Raw genomic sequence first — 17,537 nt, forward strand, 5'->3', positions numbered from 1 at the left:
CCCCCCCCCCCAGCCACCATGGTAGCTCCTAGGCTGTGGTGCGTCTCTTGGGACCGAGGCATTTCTGTTTGGGGAACAGCAGTGTCTGGCGCGTCCCCCCACCCCCACCCCAGCGCCCCAGCCCGAGTCTCCTCTCTGCCCTCAGAGGAGCCCATTTACTGCTACACGCCGCACAACTTCACTCGCGACCAGGCGCTGTACGCTCGCGGCTACTGCTGGACGGAGCTGCGGGACGCGCTGCCCGGCGTGGACGCCAGCCTGTGGCCGTCGCTGTTTGAGCACAAGCTGCTGCCCTACTCGCTGCTGGCCTTCGCGGCCATCATGTACGTGCCCGCCCTGGGCTGGGAGTTCCTGGCCTCCACCCGCCTCACGTCCGAGCTCAACTTCCTGCTGCAGGAGATCGACAACTGCTACCACCGCGCAGCGGAGGGCCGCGCCCCCAAGATCGAAAAGCAGATCCAGTCCAAGGGGCCCGGCATCACGGAGCGCGAGAGGCGCGAGATCATCGAGAACGCCGAGAAGGAGAAGAGCCCCGAGCAGAACCTGTTCGAGAAGTACCTGGAGCGCCGCGGCCGCAGCAACTTCCTGGCCAAGCTGTACCTGGCGCGGCACGTGCTCATCCTGCTGCTCAGCGCCGCGCCCATCTCCTACCTGTGCACCTACTACGCCACGCAGAAGCAGAACGAGTTCACGTGCGCGCTCGGCGCGTCCCCGGACGGGCCGGCGGGCGGGGCCGCGGCCGTGCGCGTCAGCTGCAAGCTGCCATCGGTGCACCTACAGCGCATCGTGGCGGGCGTGGACATCGTGCTGCTGTGCGCCGTCAACCTCATCATCCTCGTCAACCTCACCCACCTCTTCATCTTCCGCAAGAGCAACTTCATCTTCGACAAGCTGCACAAGGTGGGCATCAAGACGCGCCGGCAGTGGCGCCGCTCCCAGTTCTGCGACATCAACATCCTGGCCATGTTCTGCGACGAGAACCGCGACCACATCAAGTCGCTCAACCGGCTGGACTTCATCACCAACGAGAGCGACCTCATGTACGACAACGTGGTGCGGCAGCTGCTGGCCGCGCTGGCGCAGTCCAACCACGACGCCACGCCCACCGTGCGCGACGCGGGCGTGCAGACCGTGGACCCCAGTGCCAACCCCGCCGAGCCCGACGGCGCCGCCGAGCCGCCCGTCGTCAAGCGGCCGCGCAAGAAGATGAAGTGGATTCCCACGGGCAACCCGCTGCCGCAGCCCTTCAAGGAGCCGCTCGCCATCATGCGCGTGGAGAACAGCAAGGCCGAGAAGCCCAAGCCCGTGCGCCGCAAGACGGCCACGGACACGCTCATCGCGCCGCTGCTGGACGCGGGCGCGCGCGCCGCGCACCACTACAAGGGCGGCGGGGGCGACGCGGGGCCCGCTCCCGACAAGAAGCATGCGCGCCACTTTTCCCTGGACGTGCACCCCTACATCCTGGGCACCAAGAAGGCCAAGCCCGAGGCCGTGCCAGCCACTGCCCTGCCCGCCTCCCGGAGCCAGGAAGGGGGTTTCCTGTCCCAGGCGGAGGAGTGCGCGCTCGGCTTGGCCACAGCACCCACCAAAGGTAGGCGGCCCCCTGCCCCAGGGAAGGCACCCCTTCCCCTCGCCCCATGCCCCGTCCTCCGCAGAGCAGGCATCTGGGAACCGTGTGCGGGGATGAGGCAGGTAGGTGGAAGAAGGCGAGGGGCGGCCTTAGGGGAGAACGCAGGCAGGCCCAGAGGGGCCCTGCCCCGCGGGCGGGAGGAACGCTAGCAGGAGAGCCCAAGGGGATAGGACAGTAGGTTGTCCAGGCTCTAGAGAAGGTTCTGGAAATACGCCCTGCTGCTCCTGAGGCAGTGGGACATTCGGCCCAAGCAGGCTGAAGTGTGCAGAGAGGGTCTTGGGGTGGCCCCACACGGCTAAGGAGGCAGAAGGAGGGAGACTCAAGCCCTTTCAGGGCGCCTTGGGGGCCTAACCCCTGGTCTGAGGGGGGGCAGCCGCGGTGGGGGGCTGGGCGGCCCGCGGGGTGTGACCTGCCCGTGTTCTCGGCTGTGTGCAGATGCTTCACTCCCTGAGAAGGAGATCCTGTACCCAGCAGAGCCGGCCCGGGCCGCACTTCCTCCCGGGGGCCCGTTTCACGTCTGCTCGCCCCCAGCAGCCCCCACCACAGCCCCTCTGTCGCCAGCCAGCCTGGGCAAAGCCGACCCCCTCGCAATCCTGAGCCGCAACGCCACGCACCCACTCCTGCACATCAGCACGCTGTATGAAGCCCGGGAAGAGGAGGACAGCGGTCCCCGAGCCCCCCCGGATGTGGGCAGCCTCATCGCCATCCCACCCCCCCAGCAGATCCTCATCGCCACCTTCGACGAGCCGAGGACGGTAGTGAGTACCGTGGAGTTCTGAGGAACAGGGCTGCCCGGGCCATGACAGACTCCTCCGCATGACCAAGGAGTGCCGCTGACCCCAGCCCCACGTGGATGTGGCCTCTGCTTCGCCCAGCACTGCCCGCGCCTCCTGGCCTCCTGTCCGCATGCCACGGGGCTGAGCACCTTGCCCACCCGGCCCCCAAGACAGCATCGATGGGGTGCTGGCTGGGCCAGGAGCTGGCCTTGACCCCAGCGGAGCCCTCAGCCAGAAAGGCCTGGAGCCGCCCCCCCCCCCCGTCCCTGTATCAGGCACTCGGCTGTGAGGTGAAGAGTTTATTTTTTTAGTCGATTTTGTCTTGGGCCCAGGCTAAGGCAGGACAGCTCTGGCCCTGAGCCTGGAAGGAAGCTGGGGGTGATCACACCACCAGGCCTGGCTGTGCCCAAGGGGCCGTGCTCAGGGCTCCCTCCCGCAGTGGGAGGTGCCGGGGTCCACCCTCCATCAGAAAACATGCACTTTCTCCTTGTACCCAACACACCTGTACTTTATTTTTACTATGATTACTGTAACTAGTGAGTGCACGTAGCATCAGGAGACGACGCTGTGTGCGTGGGCGCGTGAGCGAGAGGATGAGGGCACCAGTGTGCAAGCGGGTGTGTGTGCGCGCGTGAGCGGGCGAGCAGTGAGCAGAGCGGTGGAGGCGCCCGCGTGAACGCACGGGTGTGTGATTGGACACGGGGCTGAGACGGTGTGGACGCCGGCGTGCAAGGGAAGGAACCCAACGCAATAACCACGTCCCCCCACCCGGGCCACCAGGCCCCCACCCGAGGGCCCACGCTGCTTCCCGTGGGCACCCAGGGCTGGCGCTCGGAGGGTCTGTCCCTATTACCTCAGCCACGGTGACAACGTGACAGTATTAACAAGGTAGCACCAAGCAGATCAATAAATATTATTCTGATACCACCTGAGTCCCGCGTGGTCCGTCCTGCGGGAGGCCTGTGCTCTGGCTGGGCTTCCTGCGTCTGGGCGAGTTGCCCTCCACCCACCACCGTCACGAGGGAACGCTGCCCTCCAGGTCACCTTGGGGGCCCTACAGCACCCACTGGGAGGCAGGAGCACACGGTTGTCACTTGCGGTTGACCTTCCATGACCTCTGACGAACAGGCATGCGCTCCAGGCCTGGCGCGTAGGTCAGGTGACCCTGCCCTCCCTGGACTCACAGGCTCACCAGAGACAAAGGCATGAGCCCCCAGGAGGCTGTCCCTTCCGTCAGATGCTCGGGGACAGGGGCCTGCCGGGTACACTTGGGGGAACAGGGAGAGCCAAGAAGGCTTCCCGGAAGAGGTCCCTTGATGTGGTGTGGGGGTGCCCCTCATGTTCCAGGGACCCAGGGCAGGGGCCATTCCTCTCTGGGCCCAGGACTCAGGTGGGACAAGCCTAGTCTTATGGGTCCACCATGAAGCCACATGCCCTTCGGTCCATGGCTGATGACCCGAGCATCTGAACAGAGGCTCCCCGGAGCCAGGTAGCTGGGGCAACCAGCCAGAGACCTGTGGGCCCTAGAGCAGGGCGGGGGCTGGCCTCGAGTCGTAGGGGGCCTGGCTGAGACCAGCGTGGGCCCACTTGTTGTGCCGCACAGAGACCTGCCCGGCCTGGCATCTGGAATCCCCAGGGCAGCCCTGAGCTGAGCAGCCTGACCTTGCCTGGGGCTGGGTGATCACACAGGGACATAAACAAGGGACTGCACCCCTCCATGGATTTTAAATGTAGGTTTTATTACCACTCAGTTCTGGTGAGGCCCGCGACCGGGAGACAGCCGCCAGATAGCTTATCGCTGACAGCCCGCAAGAGGAGGGAGCACGCCGTCGTGCCCAGGCTGGGGGCCACTGGGGGAAGCACCAGGAGGCGGGGCGGGGGAGGGGGACGAGGGCAGGAGCCCTTCCTGTGGTTTCCGCGGAAAGGAACGGACAAGGCAGGTGAACGGGCTTAGGACTGGCCTGCGTGAACACCGTCCATGGGCTCTGGGGCTCCCCTGGTTGTCGGGCACCTGCCCTGGGTGGTGGGAGCAAGTGAGGGAGGCCCCGAGGGTGGAAGCCCCACAGAGGGGGTGGTGGGGCAGTGGGTCGGGGCCCCGGTGAGCTGGTTCGCACATGGGAGTTTGTTGTTTCCAGGAATTAACGCTGGGAGGGGCCGACATTCCAGGGTGAACTTGGCCCAGTGTCAAAACTTCAGAAAATGAAAAGGCATCATTAACACACCCTGTCCCCAGAGAGCTCTCAGCCTCACCTGAGCCAGGACACTTCCCGCCCAGCATCCCAGGCTGTGAAGCCCACTGCCCCTTGGGTTGGCACTCACCATTTCCACGTGTCCAGGGAAGGGACTCCACCTGCCCACAGGACCTGAGCAGCCCAGACAGTTCCGCAAGGTGGGACAAGCCCCTGGTCCCTCAGCAGCCCATCCCCCACCTTGGTCCCACACCATCAACCAGCTCCATGACCCTGTGAGCACACTGTGGAGGGACTCAAGTCAGCAGCTCTTGCCACAGCCCCCCTGCCTTTCCCTGAGTGGGACTGGAATGCAGCCCAGCCTCCCCGACCCTCCACGGCCACACTCACTTCCTCACCCTGCCCACCCATGTCCAGAGCTCAGCCGCGCCCTGCATGGGTCATCCCTGCCCCTGCCCTGGTGACTCCACTCAAAGTGGAGATGGTCCCAGAGCCCTGCAGAGGCGTTGGCTGCCTGGCCGGTGTGGTAGGCCAGTCTCATGCACCCGTCCTCCTGCCAGTGAACACCAATACCGCTGGCTGGGCGATGTTGACGTGTGCACGGCTACGTAAGGTCAGCGCACACCTGCCAAGGAGTCCCCCAGTCCAGCGGAGCCACCTCCGTGTCTTTGGGAGACTGCTCTGCCAGGCTAGCAGCCACCTGTCCCCTGGGCCAAGGCCTGGCAGGACACAGCAGAGCAACATCTCGAAGAGGTCCGTCCTCCGGAGCACAGGCCGTGCCCTCAGCGTGAGCTGAACCCTTGCCCTGGTTTTCTGGGGAAGAGAAGAGCCCAAGTCATCATCCCACAGAAGCCAAGCTCTCACTGCAGGTGCCGAGGGATGCCACCTTACCCTGTGGGTGCAGGAGGGCGCCCCATAGGCTCTAGTGTCGGTTTGAAGTCCCCCCACCCCACCTCCCATCTCTTCATCCCTTCCCTCTAGCCAGGGCACTGCAGCGGCTGGGGGAACCGGCCCGGTCTCAGAAAAGGAGAGATTCCCACACAGGCAAGACTGGAATCCAGGCCTCTTCCTGCCATGCCAGCACAGCGTGGGCATGGCAACCAGACTCACTCCAGACCCCACCACACACTGCCTGCCAAACACCTGTGCACGCCTGTGAAGGTAGCCGAGGTGGTTGGGATGCAGAAGGGACCTGAGCCAGCACAGAGGGACAGAAGAGTAACTAGACAGAAGGAGCGTGCACCAAGGAGGACAGAGGCCACCCCGAGGTCAGCCGGGCCCTTCGGGGACCAAGAAACCGTAGGAGGAAGGTGGGTGGCAAGCTGGGCACGGGAGCGTCAGCCTGGAGGCCCTGCACTCAGTCTCTTGTATACAGAGCTCATCGGGCTAACAGCCCAGCCTGCCTGCCAGCATCCCAGCCTGCCGCCAAGAGTGGCCGGGGGGATTATTTCCCACATCAGCTGGACCCCAAGAACATGGGAACCTGTGACCCTACAAGTCGCTGGTGCCAGGGCCTCTCTTCCTGGAACCTGAGGGGCAGCCAGTGCCCAGATCTGAGTGCTGGTGGATTGACCAAGCAGGTCAAGACCGGGCAGGGGGTGGACTGGACCATCCCCTCACCCCCAGATGGCTCCAGACTGAGGGGCGGGCAGCCTGCTCCAGGCAGTCACTACTGAGGCCCCCATCCAGCCAGTGGCCCCAAAGACTGGCTTGTCCTGGGCCCTTAGGTGGACACAAGTTTCAGTGGAGCCGGCTGGGGGGAGGGGACAACAGGGGGGTCCGCTTGGCCAGCAGGCAAGCCATCACCACATCCACCAGCTGCAGAGTGCCCAGCCCCAGAGCAACCCTGCAAGGATGGAGGAGGGCCCAGGCAAGGGCAGCAGCCCCCAGGGCCCAGGCAGTGGGGGTGGGCAGCCGGGGGCACTCCACGTGGGGAGAAGACGGGGGTGGCCTCGGGACACCCAACTGGGGATGGTCGTGGGCACTGGGAGTCCCACCCTCCCACGCCCCACCGCCCACTTGACCAAATGGGGACGACGAGGGCCCAGAGACGTGGCGGGTTGGGGCCCTCGGCTGGCAGTGGGACGGTGGCTCCAGGCTCGCCGGGGTCCCCTCGTCCTGAGACATCCCGCCAAACACCCCTCCGGGGCTTGGGGTCCAGGTCTCAGCCTGGTCGGCAGCAGAACCACTGGGGCCTCCCTCCCAGGGGACTCCACCCACCAAGTCGAGGGATGGCCGGGTCTCCGGCGCCAGGGAGTGTCGGCACCCCCCCAACCCAGGTCGAGCCACACGGACGCGCTCCACAAGCCAAGTTTTTTGCTCCTCCCACGCTACTACGGGCTGCCCCTTTCGTGAGCGATTGACACAAAGTCTCTCCGTGGACGTCGTGGGAACATCATCCCTTTTACAGACTGTGAGCTGCTGTCAGAGAATTTAAGAGTGCTTTGCGGGCCCGCCAGGCTCCCACACAGGCTCGGGGACTCGAACTCCCACCTCTTCTAGCGTCGCCTCCTTCCTATTAGAAGCTGAGGATCCGCGGGCGGGGCGGGGCGGGGCGGGGCGGGACGGGGCTTCTCGCGCGCGGCCTCCTGGGAAGTGTAGTCCGCGGGCGCTCGCGCACGGCCCCTGGGAAGTGTAGTCCGTGGGCACTTGCGCGCGGGCCCCTGGGCAGTGTAGTCCGGCGGCGCGGACCGAGCGCGCCGACGGAGCGGACAGGTGGCGCGTAGAACTGCGCTTCCCGGCATGCCACGCGTCGCCCGCCCCCGGCCCCGGCCCGTCCGGCCGCTCCGCCCCCGGTCCCGGCCCCGGTCCGCCCCGTCCGGTGGGGCGACTAGCCGCATGGAGGCCGGCTGAGGAGCGCCGCCCCGCCTCGGTACGCTGCGCGGCGCGGGCCTCTGCTGACGGGCAGGGGTCGGGATCGAGTCGCGGTTGGGGTCGGGGGCCACCTCGCTCTGGGCCGGGCCCGGTCAGCCCCCAGCCTGGGGCTTGGGGCTGGAAGGGTCAGCACAGGCCTATAAGGAGGGCGCGCGGGGCCGCGTCAGCGGCCAGGGTTCGAGGGGACAGGGGTGGAGGAGAGGGCTTGAGGGCTCGGGTGGGGCGGGCCAGGGGCGGCGGGCCCCTCCCGGCGGAGACCCGGGGCCCTCCCGAGTGCTGGTGGCCTGTGCCGTTCAAGCCGAGCGAGTAGGGCTGCCATATGGCAGAGTGGAGCGGGGGTCTGACCCGGTGTGCGCGAAGCCGAACTTCAGAGGCCTGCAACAGTCTCCACTTTGTTTCCACGAAGCAGCCATATGGAGATGTAACTTCTGTGCCACAAAGTACTGCGTATGAGAGTCTGTAAAAGCTCTCCCAGGAGAGGCAAGGCAGCCTTGGCATCGGCATCTCAAAAACAACTAGGAGCTCCGCTCAGAAGTCCTTGCCACCTTTGGGGATCGGGACAGCTTCCTTAGGAGAATGGGTGGTTTCCGGGTGGAATCCAGGCTTTTGAGGTGCCCTGGAGAGGAAGATGTGCGGCCTCCAGGCTCCCTGCACTCCTGGGCAGGCTCAGCTCTCTCTGGGTCTCTTGCCCGTTTTGCTTCTGCTCATACTGCAAGGAATCCGTGACCCTGGGACCTCTGGTCAGTCTTGCAGAATGGCTGTAATGCTATGGTGTCTGATGCCGCCAGGCAAAACTGCCAAGAGAGGGCCTGACGGGGTGAGTGGGCAGACGCCTACACAGAGGTGTCAGTGTGGGCGCCCAGCATTGGGCAGTGTCCAGGTTCCAGGAGGGTCAGCCAGCTGTGCTGGAAAAGGAGCCATTCAGGCCTCCAGCTCAGATACAAGTTTGTGTATGTCTTCCCTCCCAGCCCCCAACTTTGTCAGGCCTCCATCAGGCAGGTACTGCCAGACCCAGGGGGAGTCTCCAGTGGCCGGGGGTGTCCAGGCTTAAGAAATGGGGCATTGGGGGGGGGGCGCCTGGGTGGCTCAGTCTTTAAGCGTCTGCCTTCGGCTCAGGGCGTGATCCTGACGTTCTAAGATCGAGCCCCACATCAGGCTCCTCCGCTGGAAGCCTGCTTCTCCCTCTCCCACTCCCCCTGCTTGTGTTCCCTCTCTCGGTGGCTGTCTCTATCTCTGTCAAATAAATAAATAAAATCTTAAACAAAAACAAAAACAAAAAAGAAAGAAGTGGAGCATTGGGGAGGTCAGGGCTTTGGCCACATCCTGTTGGCTCCCAGCTGGACATTTACTTCTACAGCCCACTGGTCTATCCAGTTTGGGACCTTTGACTTTCTGAGCAAGCCTAGTGGATTGGTTAGAAAATGCAGGCTTTTCTGGACACTCCGTTTGGTGCTGGTCAGGTCTTGGCCATGCTGAGGAGCCAGTCTGGGATCTGGGAGGCAGTTTGTGGCTTTCCAGTTTTTAGAGGTGCAAGGGGGGCAGAGATGAGTTTCTCAGCCTGCTCTGCAGCCGTAACAAACACCAAAGCTGAGGCTTACATAGCAGACTGTTTTCACAGCTCTGCGGGCTGGAAGTCCGAGATCAGGGTGCTGGCCCACGTGGTGGCTGATGAGGGCTTTTTCTTCCTGGCTTGCAGATGGCTGTCTTCTCACTGTGTCCTCACATGGTCAGATCTCTTGTGTCTCTTCTTATAAGGGCTCTAATACTATCCTGGGGCCCCACCCTCATGACTTCACATAACCTTAGTCACCTCCCAAAGGCCCCACCTCCAAACACCATCACCCTGGGGATTAGGGCTTCAGCATATGAATTTGGGGGGACGCAGTTCAGTGCATAGCAGTGGGACCCCGGAGAGGGTCAGCTAGCTGCCTGGGCTGGGCAGGCAGGAACCTGTGGTCTGCAACTCCCACTGAACTGTCTGATGTCCCCAGGTTCTGTCCTAAAATGGACACCCAGCAAAACATTTTCAGGTGCTAATAACGTCATCCAGTGCAGAACAACTTAACGTGTTACTCTGATCTGTACCTCAGGGCTGTACTCCCCAGGTGGGTCCCTGATGCAAGTGGGCTTTTCCTGTCTGTTGCGCACTGGACAAGATGGGTCCTCCTGGGGCTGTTGGGAATTCCCACCACTTTGGAGTTTGTTTTCCTGGAAGCTTGTGGGTGATTCTGCTGCTGTCATCTGTGTACAGGATTATGATTTCCAGAGTCAGATCATGGTGTGTCCTTCTACAGATAAGAAAACAGCCTAGGAAGACTCATGTTCTATTGTGCCCTGCAACCAGACTGCTGGTTCTTTTTGTGCCCCGTGGGGTTTGCTCCTGCCCACACAGGAGGAAGCCCACAGAGGTCTAGAGGTCATGAGCTGTGTGTGGCATGCGTCTTTAGCTGGGAGAGGGCCTACTGTGTACAGACGGATGGGATGGCTGCGTGACAGCTCTAACCACCTCCATGCTAGAGGCCGGAGCTAAGAGTCCTAGCAGGTTGGAGGGTCCTGCCCCAGGGCCATGCAGCACCAAGCAGCTGGTCCGAGATCTGGCCAAACCCAGGCCATCCCCTGCAGCAGGGCTGAGGCATCTGGCCACAGGTCAGCTCCGTGGACAGTCCTGCTTGGCAGTGACAGCTGGTCGGAGGGAGTGAGTAGCAGCTGGATCTGGCAGCAGACTCTTCCTGCTTTGTGCCAGGTTCCAGAGGCCCCCAGCGTTGGTGGCTGGGCCGTGGCCCAGTAGCAGGGCTACACGCTGGGGTATGGATTTAGGAGGGGGCACATTTGTCTCCCCTCGAGGGTGTCAGCCAGGGCTCTGCTTGTCACTGCAGCATGCAGCCATGTAAGGAGCTGGTGGGACCTGTAGATCCAGAGAGTGTGTGGCAGGAAACCCAGAGGGATGTGGACACTCCCTGGCAGCCACTGGTGGGTGCAGGGAGATGGGGGCTGGGCTCGGAGGTCTGGGGGGCCTTTGCTTCCCTCCTGGCAGCTGGGAAAGGCTCAGGTTCCAGCCATAAATATTTGAAATTGCATATTGTGGGGTGGTGGGGAGGTTTACAACCCAGTGGAATGACATCCTCCAAGGGTATTGCCAGGGGACCCCCCGTGAGGTGAAAGAAACGAGGGTATTGGAAAGTGTGTGGATTCCACAGCATCAGAGACAGAAGCTTCTCAGAATCACAGACTCTTGGTGCTGAAGGGGCCTCAGTGGCCCTCCTGGCTGACTAGGCCAGACACCCACCTGCTGGGTGGGGAGCAGCTGCAGGGAGTGGGGCAGAGAGCTGGAGGGGACCCGGGTCCTGGCACAGCCGTGGGTGGACCAGCTTGCGCGGGCTCCAGGCTGGGCTTTCAGCCTGACGGGCTTGTCTGCCACTCCCACACCCCCAGCCTGCAGGAAGCGGGACCCAGAAGGGCACACCCGGAAAGGTGCCCCTGGCCTGTCCCCTGTGGGCACAGGCTTCCTCCAGGGCTTCAGACGGTGGGTCGGGGGAGGGCCGCTGTGCCCCAGACCTGCAGCCGCCGCACCCATGGGAGGGAAGGCTGGCGGGACGTGGTGACCCCCCCATTCTCTGGCTGTTACCGGAGCCTCCCGGCCGGAGCCGAGGATGTTTGCTTAAGAAGTTTTTCTGGTACCTTGGCAGCCTTGTGCTGCTTGGAAGTAAGAACTGTTTGCTTTTTTGTGTAAAGCCGGACTAAGGACCGTCATCTCCAGCTGCCCGTCTGGGCCCGCCCCGGAGCCTGAGGAGGGGCAGGCCCAGCTCCGCAACCGCTCAGCCCCGCCCTCTGGCTTCGAGCACCCTGTTTGTGCTTTGGTGGGCACCTGGCATTGGTGGAGCCTTTAATCTGTAAGGCCGGAAGAGGGGCTTTGAGGGTCCTGGACAGAGATCCTGGGGACGAGTGCCTAGAAGGCTAAGCCCTCCTTCCCCTCCCCAGCCTCCCTTCTCTGCTGGCCAACCTCCCACCAGGGCCTAGCTGCTTCCTTTGGCCCTAAGCCACTTCCTCTTTCTGACTCTTAACTGTGACTGTATTTCTTTCAGAAACCTGGCCGTCCTCGGGAGGAGCTGCCCACCCACCCCGGCCAGCTCCAGGGCCTGTCCTCGGGAGGGGCTGCCCACCCACCCCGGTAGCTCCAGGGCCTGTCCAAGTGTCCCTGGACAGCACATCAGGGGTTCAGTTAAACCGGGAGGGAGCCCCGCCCCTTCTCCGGGCTGCCTGTGCAGGTGGCGGTCCGTCCTGCTGCTGAGGAGGAGAGGGGCTCGGGGGGAGCAGGGAGTGGCTGGCAGTCGCCCCGGCTGGACAGAGCCCTGGCTGTGCTCACTGCAGCTGTGTGGTCGCGGCGTTCCAAGGGGAAAGGAGCCTGACGCAGTGTCTTATTTACCACGTGCCCTTCCTTCTTACTGTGAGGTGTTGAGACGTGAGGCTGCAGTGAAGCCTGGGAGCGTTGCACAGCCCCGGGTCCGCAGAGCTCGGGCAGCGGCTCCCCACTCCCCACAGCGCTGCCCGGTCCCGCTGCCCACTGGTGCCCGTGGGAACCAAACACGACACCACGCCACAGTTCAAACAGGTGCAGTGGCCCCTATCTGACAGCCCGCGGTCAGACTTCTCCACAGGCTCCTCATTTTAGGCCGCTTCCCCGAGCTGTGCCGGCCAGCTCTGCGCTCAGACGGGGGCGTGAGTTTTCCCACGGCGTCTTGGGGAGGCGAGGGCGAAGTCCGCGTTGGCAGTGCTGTCGGCTTACTTGGTGTCCAGAACCCCACGTCCTGACATAGGCCTTGGGCCCCTAATTCCCCTTGGCCTCGGAGGTCTGGATGGTCCCTTGTCTCTGCCAGTTGTCTGTCCCTAGTGACACCGAGGACCTCCAGTTCACCGGCTGGGGCAAAGCCAGGCATCCCCAGCCCTGTTCTTAGCCCCGTGATGCAGGTTTATGGGTCACCCGTGGCCAGAGCCCCACACCTGCTGTGCTCGGCCACAGGGACCCTGGACTTCCATAGCTGGCGGTCCAGGGCCCTGTCTGGAAGGTTCTGTCTGGAAGGGCAGAGGCTGTGATCCCGCCCACGGATCTTTCCAAACAGACTGAGCCTTGTGCACGGCCCTGGGGTTCCAGGTGCAAACACGGTTCCTCTGTGTCCTCAGGCTGCACTCATCGGTGTCAGGACCTGCTACCCAGCCATGGAGGGGGAGGAGGGGCAGGACCAGCCACCGCAGGAGGTCAGAGGCCGGGCCAGATGCTGGGGCATGGGGGGCCTGCTTCCTGTACAACCTCGGGCTCAGGGTCCGGCCAGCTGCTCAACAGAGTGTGGGTCCCCCCTCCGTGTGGCCGCCTGGGATCACTCTGGCTGCTTCTATGCACAGGAGAGCTTTATGTGGTTTTCCTGGGGGTGTTTCTGGGTCCGCCAAGGGGGACCTTGGGGTAGGGAGCCCTGGGAGTGGGCTGCATACAAGGTGATGATCACAGAGAGGCTTTGAATGCTGGGGAGCGTGCGGGGTCGATGGAGCAGCTGCGTGAGCCCTAGGTGGGCCCGCTGGGGACAAGAGGGTGTCCTGAGCCCAGGCAGGCCCCAGGGAGGGTGGGCACCCCGACTCAAACATTCCCCTTCCCTCTGCAGGCCGACATGGAACCTGTTGTGACAGTGGGGGCTTCAGAGGTGGTGCCCAGGGTGCTTTCTGGAGAATCCCAGAACCTGTGTGCGTGTTCCCTGAGATCATTCAGGCTGGGGGGCAGAGGCAGCTCCCTGGCCAGAAGGGGCTTGGACTGGGTGATCTGAGTCTGGCGAACAGCGGCCCAGGCCAGCCCCAGGTTGTTGGGGAGGGGGCTCTCGAGCACAAGCAGGGTTTGTGGCACTCCATCAGGAGCCCCTTCCCTGGGGTGGGGACTAAGTGCTTCAGAGATGCCAGGGAGGCCATGATGGCTGGGTGCTCCCCCTCGTGGAGGGTGCAGAGCTTGCCAAGGCCTGGGGCCCTTTCCACAGGGAGGGTCTCTCGGCCAGCGCCGTGCCCAACCGCACACCATAGCGAGCAGGGACCGGCTTATTGCGGTCGAGAGGGACCCCTGTGGATGGTGCTGCTTGGGGGCACGTGCCCCTGTGCGCGTCTGGGCCCTGGGTATGGCTCGGCCCCTAGAACCGGGAGCCCAGGCCACCCGTGTGCATGGCACCCCAACTGACCCACTGTCCTTGCAGCCGACGCGGACGCGCTGACCCTCCTCCTGGAGATGAAGCTGAGGAGGCGGCGAGAGCGGCCCAGCCTGCCACGCACGGTGACCGAGCTGGTGGCTGAGGACGGGAGCAGGGTGTACGTGGTGGGCACAGCCCACTTCAGTGACGACAGCAAGAAGGACGTGGTGAAGGTGAGGACCATCGTGCGGGGCTGGCCTCAGGCCGAGCGGCCCCTTCCCGTGAGCCACCGCCGCCTCCGGCGTCACGCTCCACGGAGTCCTCGTGGCCTCGTTCACTTTCTGTTCGGCAACGATCAAACCTGTTGTGTCGCTTTTTCTCAGTTGCTTTAAGAAACGAGTCGTCGCCACGGCAGCTGAGGTGGCCCCCTGGGGACGGGCCTCTCGGTGGGTCCCGGCGTGGCCCCCACCTGCGGGGTCGGGGGTCAGTGCTGGCCGCGGGGCAGCGGGCTGAGCTGGCTCGTCCGTTGCAGACCATCCGGGAGGTGCAGCCCGACGTGGTGGTGGTGGAGCTCTGCCAGTACCGCGTGTCCATGCTGAAGATGGACGAGAGCACGCTGCTCCAGGAGGCCAAGGAGATCAGCCTGGAGAAGCTGCAGCAGGCCGTGAGGCAGGTGCGGCGTCGGGCGGGCGTGGGCTGTGCACCCCTCCCCGGGCAGCCGCGCTCCCCGCTCTGCCTGCCTGGGAGCACACGGCCTACCCGTCAGCGCGGACGTGCTCAGCCCACCGTGGGGCCCTGGCCTGGGGCAGGAGAGGGGCACTCCTTTATTGGGTTTCAGACGAGAGAGGTAAGGTGGGTGAGCTTCATCCCCCAGGGAAGAGCTGGACAGGGACCCCAAGGACCTCGGCAAAGGGGGGGATGGTCTCAGAGTGCCGTCTGGCCTCCCCGCCAGCCCGTTCCGGCAGCCCCCCGCCCCCGTACATCTCCCGCATCCGTCACTCACACCGACGTGCCCCTTGGGGACGTGGGCAGGGGAGTTGGGGTCTGGGCTGGAGGGGCAGGAGGGAAGGGGCATCCACTGTGGGTGTGGCTGCCTGTCCATGGCCCTCACTCAGCCCCGAACGTTAGTAAGGCCTTCCCTCTCGCCCGAGGAACCCGTGCTCTGTGCACACATGGCCGCTGACCGTCAGCTCCCTCCCCTGCAGAATGGGGTCATGTCCGGACTCATGCAGATGCTGCTGCTGAAAGTGTCGGCCCACATCACCGAGCAGCTGGGCATGGCTCCTGGTGGCGAGTTCAGGGAGGCCTTCAAGGAGGTGGGCCTGGGTTCGCCCGGGAAGGGGGCTCAGCGCCTGGGAGCTGCCCGGGGCTCAGGCTTCTCCAGCCCACACCCAGCCTCTGCCACAGGCCAGCAAGGTGCCTTTCTGCAAGTTCCACCTGGGCGACCGGCCCATCCCCGTCACCTTCAAGAGGGCCATCGCGGCGCTGTCCTTCTGGCAGAAGGTGAAGCTGGCCTGGGGCCTGTGCTTCCTGTCAGACCCCATCAGGTAGGGCCCCTCGGCCTCCCGCAGGCAGCCCCGCCCAGGAAGAGTGGCCCCGGGCCCGCCGCGCGGCCAGCCCCCTTGTTCTTGGGCTAAGCCTCCTCAAACAAGGCCTTCCCACCCCTTCCTTCCGCCATGAGCCCAAACACAAAGGGTGCGGAGGTCCCTGCCCTGGGTCAACAGCACCAGCCTCCTGCTGGCCGCCCCGTCCCCACCAGGCTGGCAGCATGCCCTCTGCCCCCAGCAAGGACGACGTGGAGCGCTGCAAGCAGAAGGACCTGCTGGAGCAGATGATGGCGGAGATGATCGGCGAGTTTCCCGACCTGCACCGCACCATCGTCTCGGAGCGCGACATCTACCTGACCTACATGCTCAGGCAGGCGGCCCGGCGCCTGAGCTGCCCGCTCCTCTGGCCGGTGACCGCCCACGGCCGGCCTGGCGGGGGTGCCTGGGCGCTGTCGCCACGGGGCGGTGCTCCGTCACTTCCCCACAGCGAGCCCAGGAAATGTGTCCCCTCCCGTGGTGGTGGAGTGTGGGGCATGGGCCACGTCCGGGCATCGAGAAGAACTGGACCACGGACCTCAACATCCAGGAGATCATGCGTGAGTACCGCCGCCCACGCTGCGCCGTCTGCGAGCACAGAGCGGGGCCTGGGGAGAGGCGGCAGCGCTGGGGCTGGGGGCTGGGACGCGTGTGCCCCCCACCCTGAGCCAGGCCCAGCCCGCCCTCCCTTCCCAGCGTCCCCCGCCGTCCATCTCCGGCAGAGTGTTCCCGGCTGGCCGTGAAGGCCGCCTTCTTGGGCCTGCTGGGCTACGGCCTCTACTGGACGGGACGCGGCGCCACCAGCCTGGTCCTGTTCGCTGCCCATCGCTCAGTACTGTCTGCAGAGGGTGTCCGCGGCCCGGCCGCACAAATAGGAAGAACTAACGCGCGGCCCTTGTGTCGCAGCAGCTGCGGGGGCGCTGGGGCAGTCCCGGGCTCCTGGGTGCCACCCCGTGGGGAGTCAGGCCCAACCATACCCTCCCCCACCCGCCCAAATAAAGAATTATTTAACTGCTCTGAGCTCAGGCTTCCCAGCAGCCCCCTCCCACCCCCATCCCCGACCCTGCAGGGACCACTCACGGGGTCACGGGGTTCGCGGGCATCAGGACGAGCTGGCACGGGAGGGGCCGAGGTGGGCACGGCCAGCCCTCCCCTACCTCACTGTGCCTTCTCGTGCGCTGGCAGCGGGAGCCCCGGCCCGGGAGCGACTCGCGGTGGGTTCTGGGCCGTCGGGTTCCCGGCCGGCCTGTTCGGGAAGGGCCAGAGCGGCTCTGTGGTGGCTCCTGGGAGCATTCCTCCCGACAGGGCAGCTGGGCCGAGCTCGGTAGCCATGGACGTGCACCAGCACTGGCTCTGCCTACAGAGATCGTGTGTTTTTGGCTTTTAAAAATGTCTGAAATTTTTTTACTCAGGTAATTTTAACTTAAAACAAACTGAAGCAAATGTCAGGAAATACTAGCCTTAAATCTGATGGGGACACAGAGGATGTCTTGGTGGGTGTGGGGGACTCAGTCCTAAGCAGGTGAGCCTGGGGAAGGGTTGGCTTTAGCAGCAGGGCCAGGCCGGCCTCCGGACGCTGCCCCCACAGCTGCCCCCTTGGTCATCCGCTGGCTGGGGGGGCGTCCAGTGCTGCGGCCCCCGGGCGTGAGCCTTCCCCTGGCCATGGAGGGTCACCCCTGCTTCCCGTGCCGCACCCTCAATGGGCAGAGGGCGCGTGTCCGCCAGGGCCCACCAGTGGGCACACGTGCCATCAGGTGCCCGGCACCATCCCGCGGCCGCGCACAGGGCATCCACCGCGGGCATCTCCTGTGTGCGTCGTCACCGCTCCTGGTCGTGTGTCTGTGATGGCATCTGTGTGGCCCGCCTGGGGCCCGGGGTCCTGCTCGATTGTGTTTGTGTTGACTCAGTGTCTGACAAAATCAGGTGAAACCCACGGCCGTGAACTGGGCTGGACCGTGTTCTTCCTGTCACATACACACGTGTACACGTTCCTTAGAAACTGAAATAAAGTCTAATTTTGGAAGTTCCTGTTTCGTGAGATTTGTGGAAACGGGACTCAAGGGTTAGGGGAGGCGGTGCCCCCCGCCACGGCCACTGTAGCTGGTGGAGGGACAGCCTGCCGCTGGCCCTGACTGCCTCGGGGCCCGGAGGACTTCCTGCCACCCCCTGCCTCTCCGCAGAAGAGCCCGATCCCGGGCCCAGTGAGGACACCAGCCAAGGGGAAGTGTGCTCAGAGGAGCACCCCCTGCCCTCACCTCCCTGTCCACACCCTCAGGCTCCCCGCCCCGGCACCTGGGAGGAGAGGAGGCGGGGTGAGCCCTGCGTCT

At 64.4% G+C, this 17,537-nt stretch overlaps 3 protein-coding genes across 4 annotated transcripts in view; all 3 read left to right on the forward strand.

Annotated features, from left to right (window-relative positions):
- The window catches only part of PANX2 (pannexin 2), a 7,464-nt gene extending 4,156 nt beyond the window's left edge, over positions 1 to 3,308 (forward strand). The window contains exons 2-4 of one of the 2 annotated variants that reach the window (XM_040637069.1): positions 146 to 1,591; positions 2,066 to 2,267; positions 2,353 to 3,308. In XM_040637069.1, the coding sequence (XP_040493003.1) occupies positions 146 to 1,591; positions 2,066 to 2,267; positions 2,353 to 2,389 (1,685 nt within the window). In that variant the 3' untranslated portion in view covers positions 2,390 to 3,308. Of the gene's footprint in view, positions 1 to 145; positions 1,592 to 2,065 lie in introns of both variants that reach the window. The other variant, XM_040637068.1, reaches the window with a different exon arrangement.
- A 4,063-nt stretch (positions 3,309 to 7,371) lies between these two features.
- The window catches only part of TRABD (TraB domain containing), a 12,221-nt gene continuing 2,055 nt past the window's right edge, over positions 7,372 to 17,537 (forward strand). The window contains exons 1-7 of the mRNA XM_040637752.1: positions 7,372 to 7,467; positions 12,648 to 12,722; positions 13,121 to 13,199; positions 13,694 to 13,860; positions 14,160 to 14,300; positions 14,833 to 14,943; positions 15,035 to 15,174. Of these exons, the coding sequence (XP_040493686.1) occupies positions 12,684 to 12,722; positions 13,121 to 13,199; positions 13,694 to 13,860; positions 14,160 to 14,300; positions 14,833 to 14,943; positions 15,035 to 15,174 (677 nt within the window). The 5' untranslated portion in view covers positions 7,372 to 7,467; positions 12,648 to 12,683. The remainder of the gene's footprint in view (positions 7,468 to 12,647; positions 12,723 to 13,120; positions 13,200 to 13,693; positions 13,861 to 14,159; positions 14,301 to 14,832; positions 14,944 to 15,034; positions 15,175 to 17,537) is intronic.
- The window catches only part of LOC103674009 (angiopoietin-related protein 5-like), a 5,227-nt gene continuing 4,942 nt past the window's right edge, over positions 17,253 to 17,537 (forward strand). The window contains exon 1 of the mRNA XM_040637751.1: positions 17,253 to 17,522. The gene's annotated coding sequence lies outside the window, so the exon portion shown is untranslated. The remainder of the gene's footprint in view (positions 17,523 to 17,537) is intronic.

The sequence above is a fragment of the Ursus maritimus genome, unplaced genomic scaffold, assembly GCF_017311325.1.
Source record: "Ursus maritimus isolate PB19 unplaced genomic scaffold, ASM1731132v1 scaffold_21, whole genome shotgun sequence".
Lineage (NCBI taxonomy): Eukaryota > Metazoa > Chordata > Mammalia > Carnivora > Ursidae > Ursus > Ursus maritimus.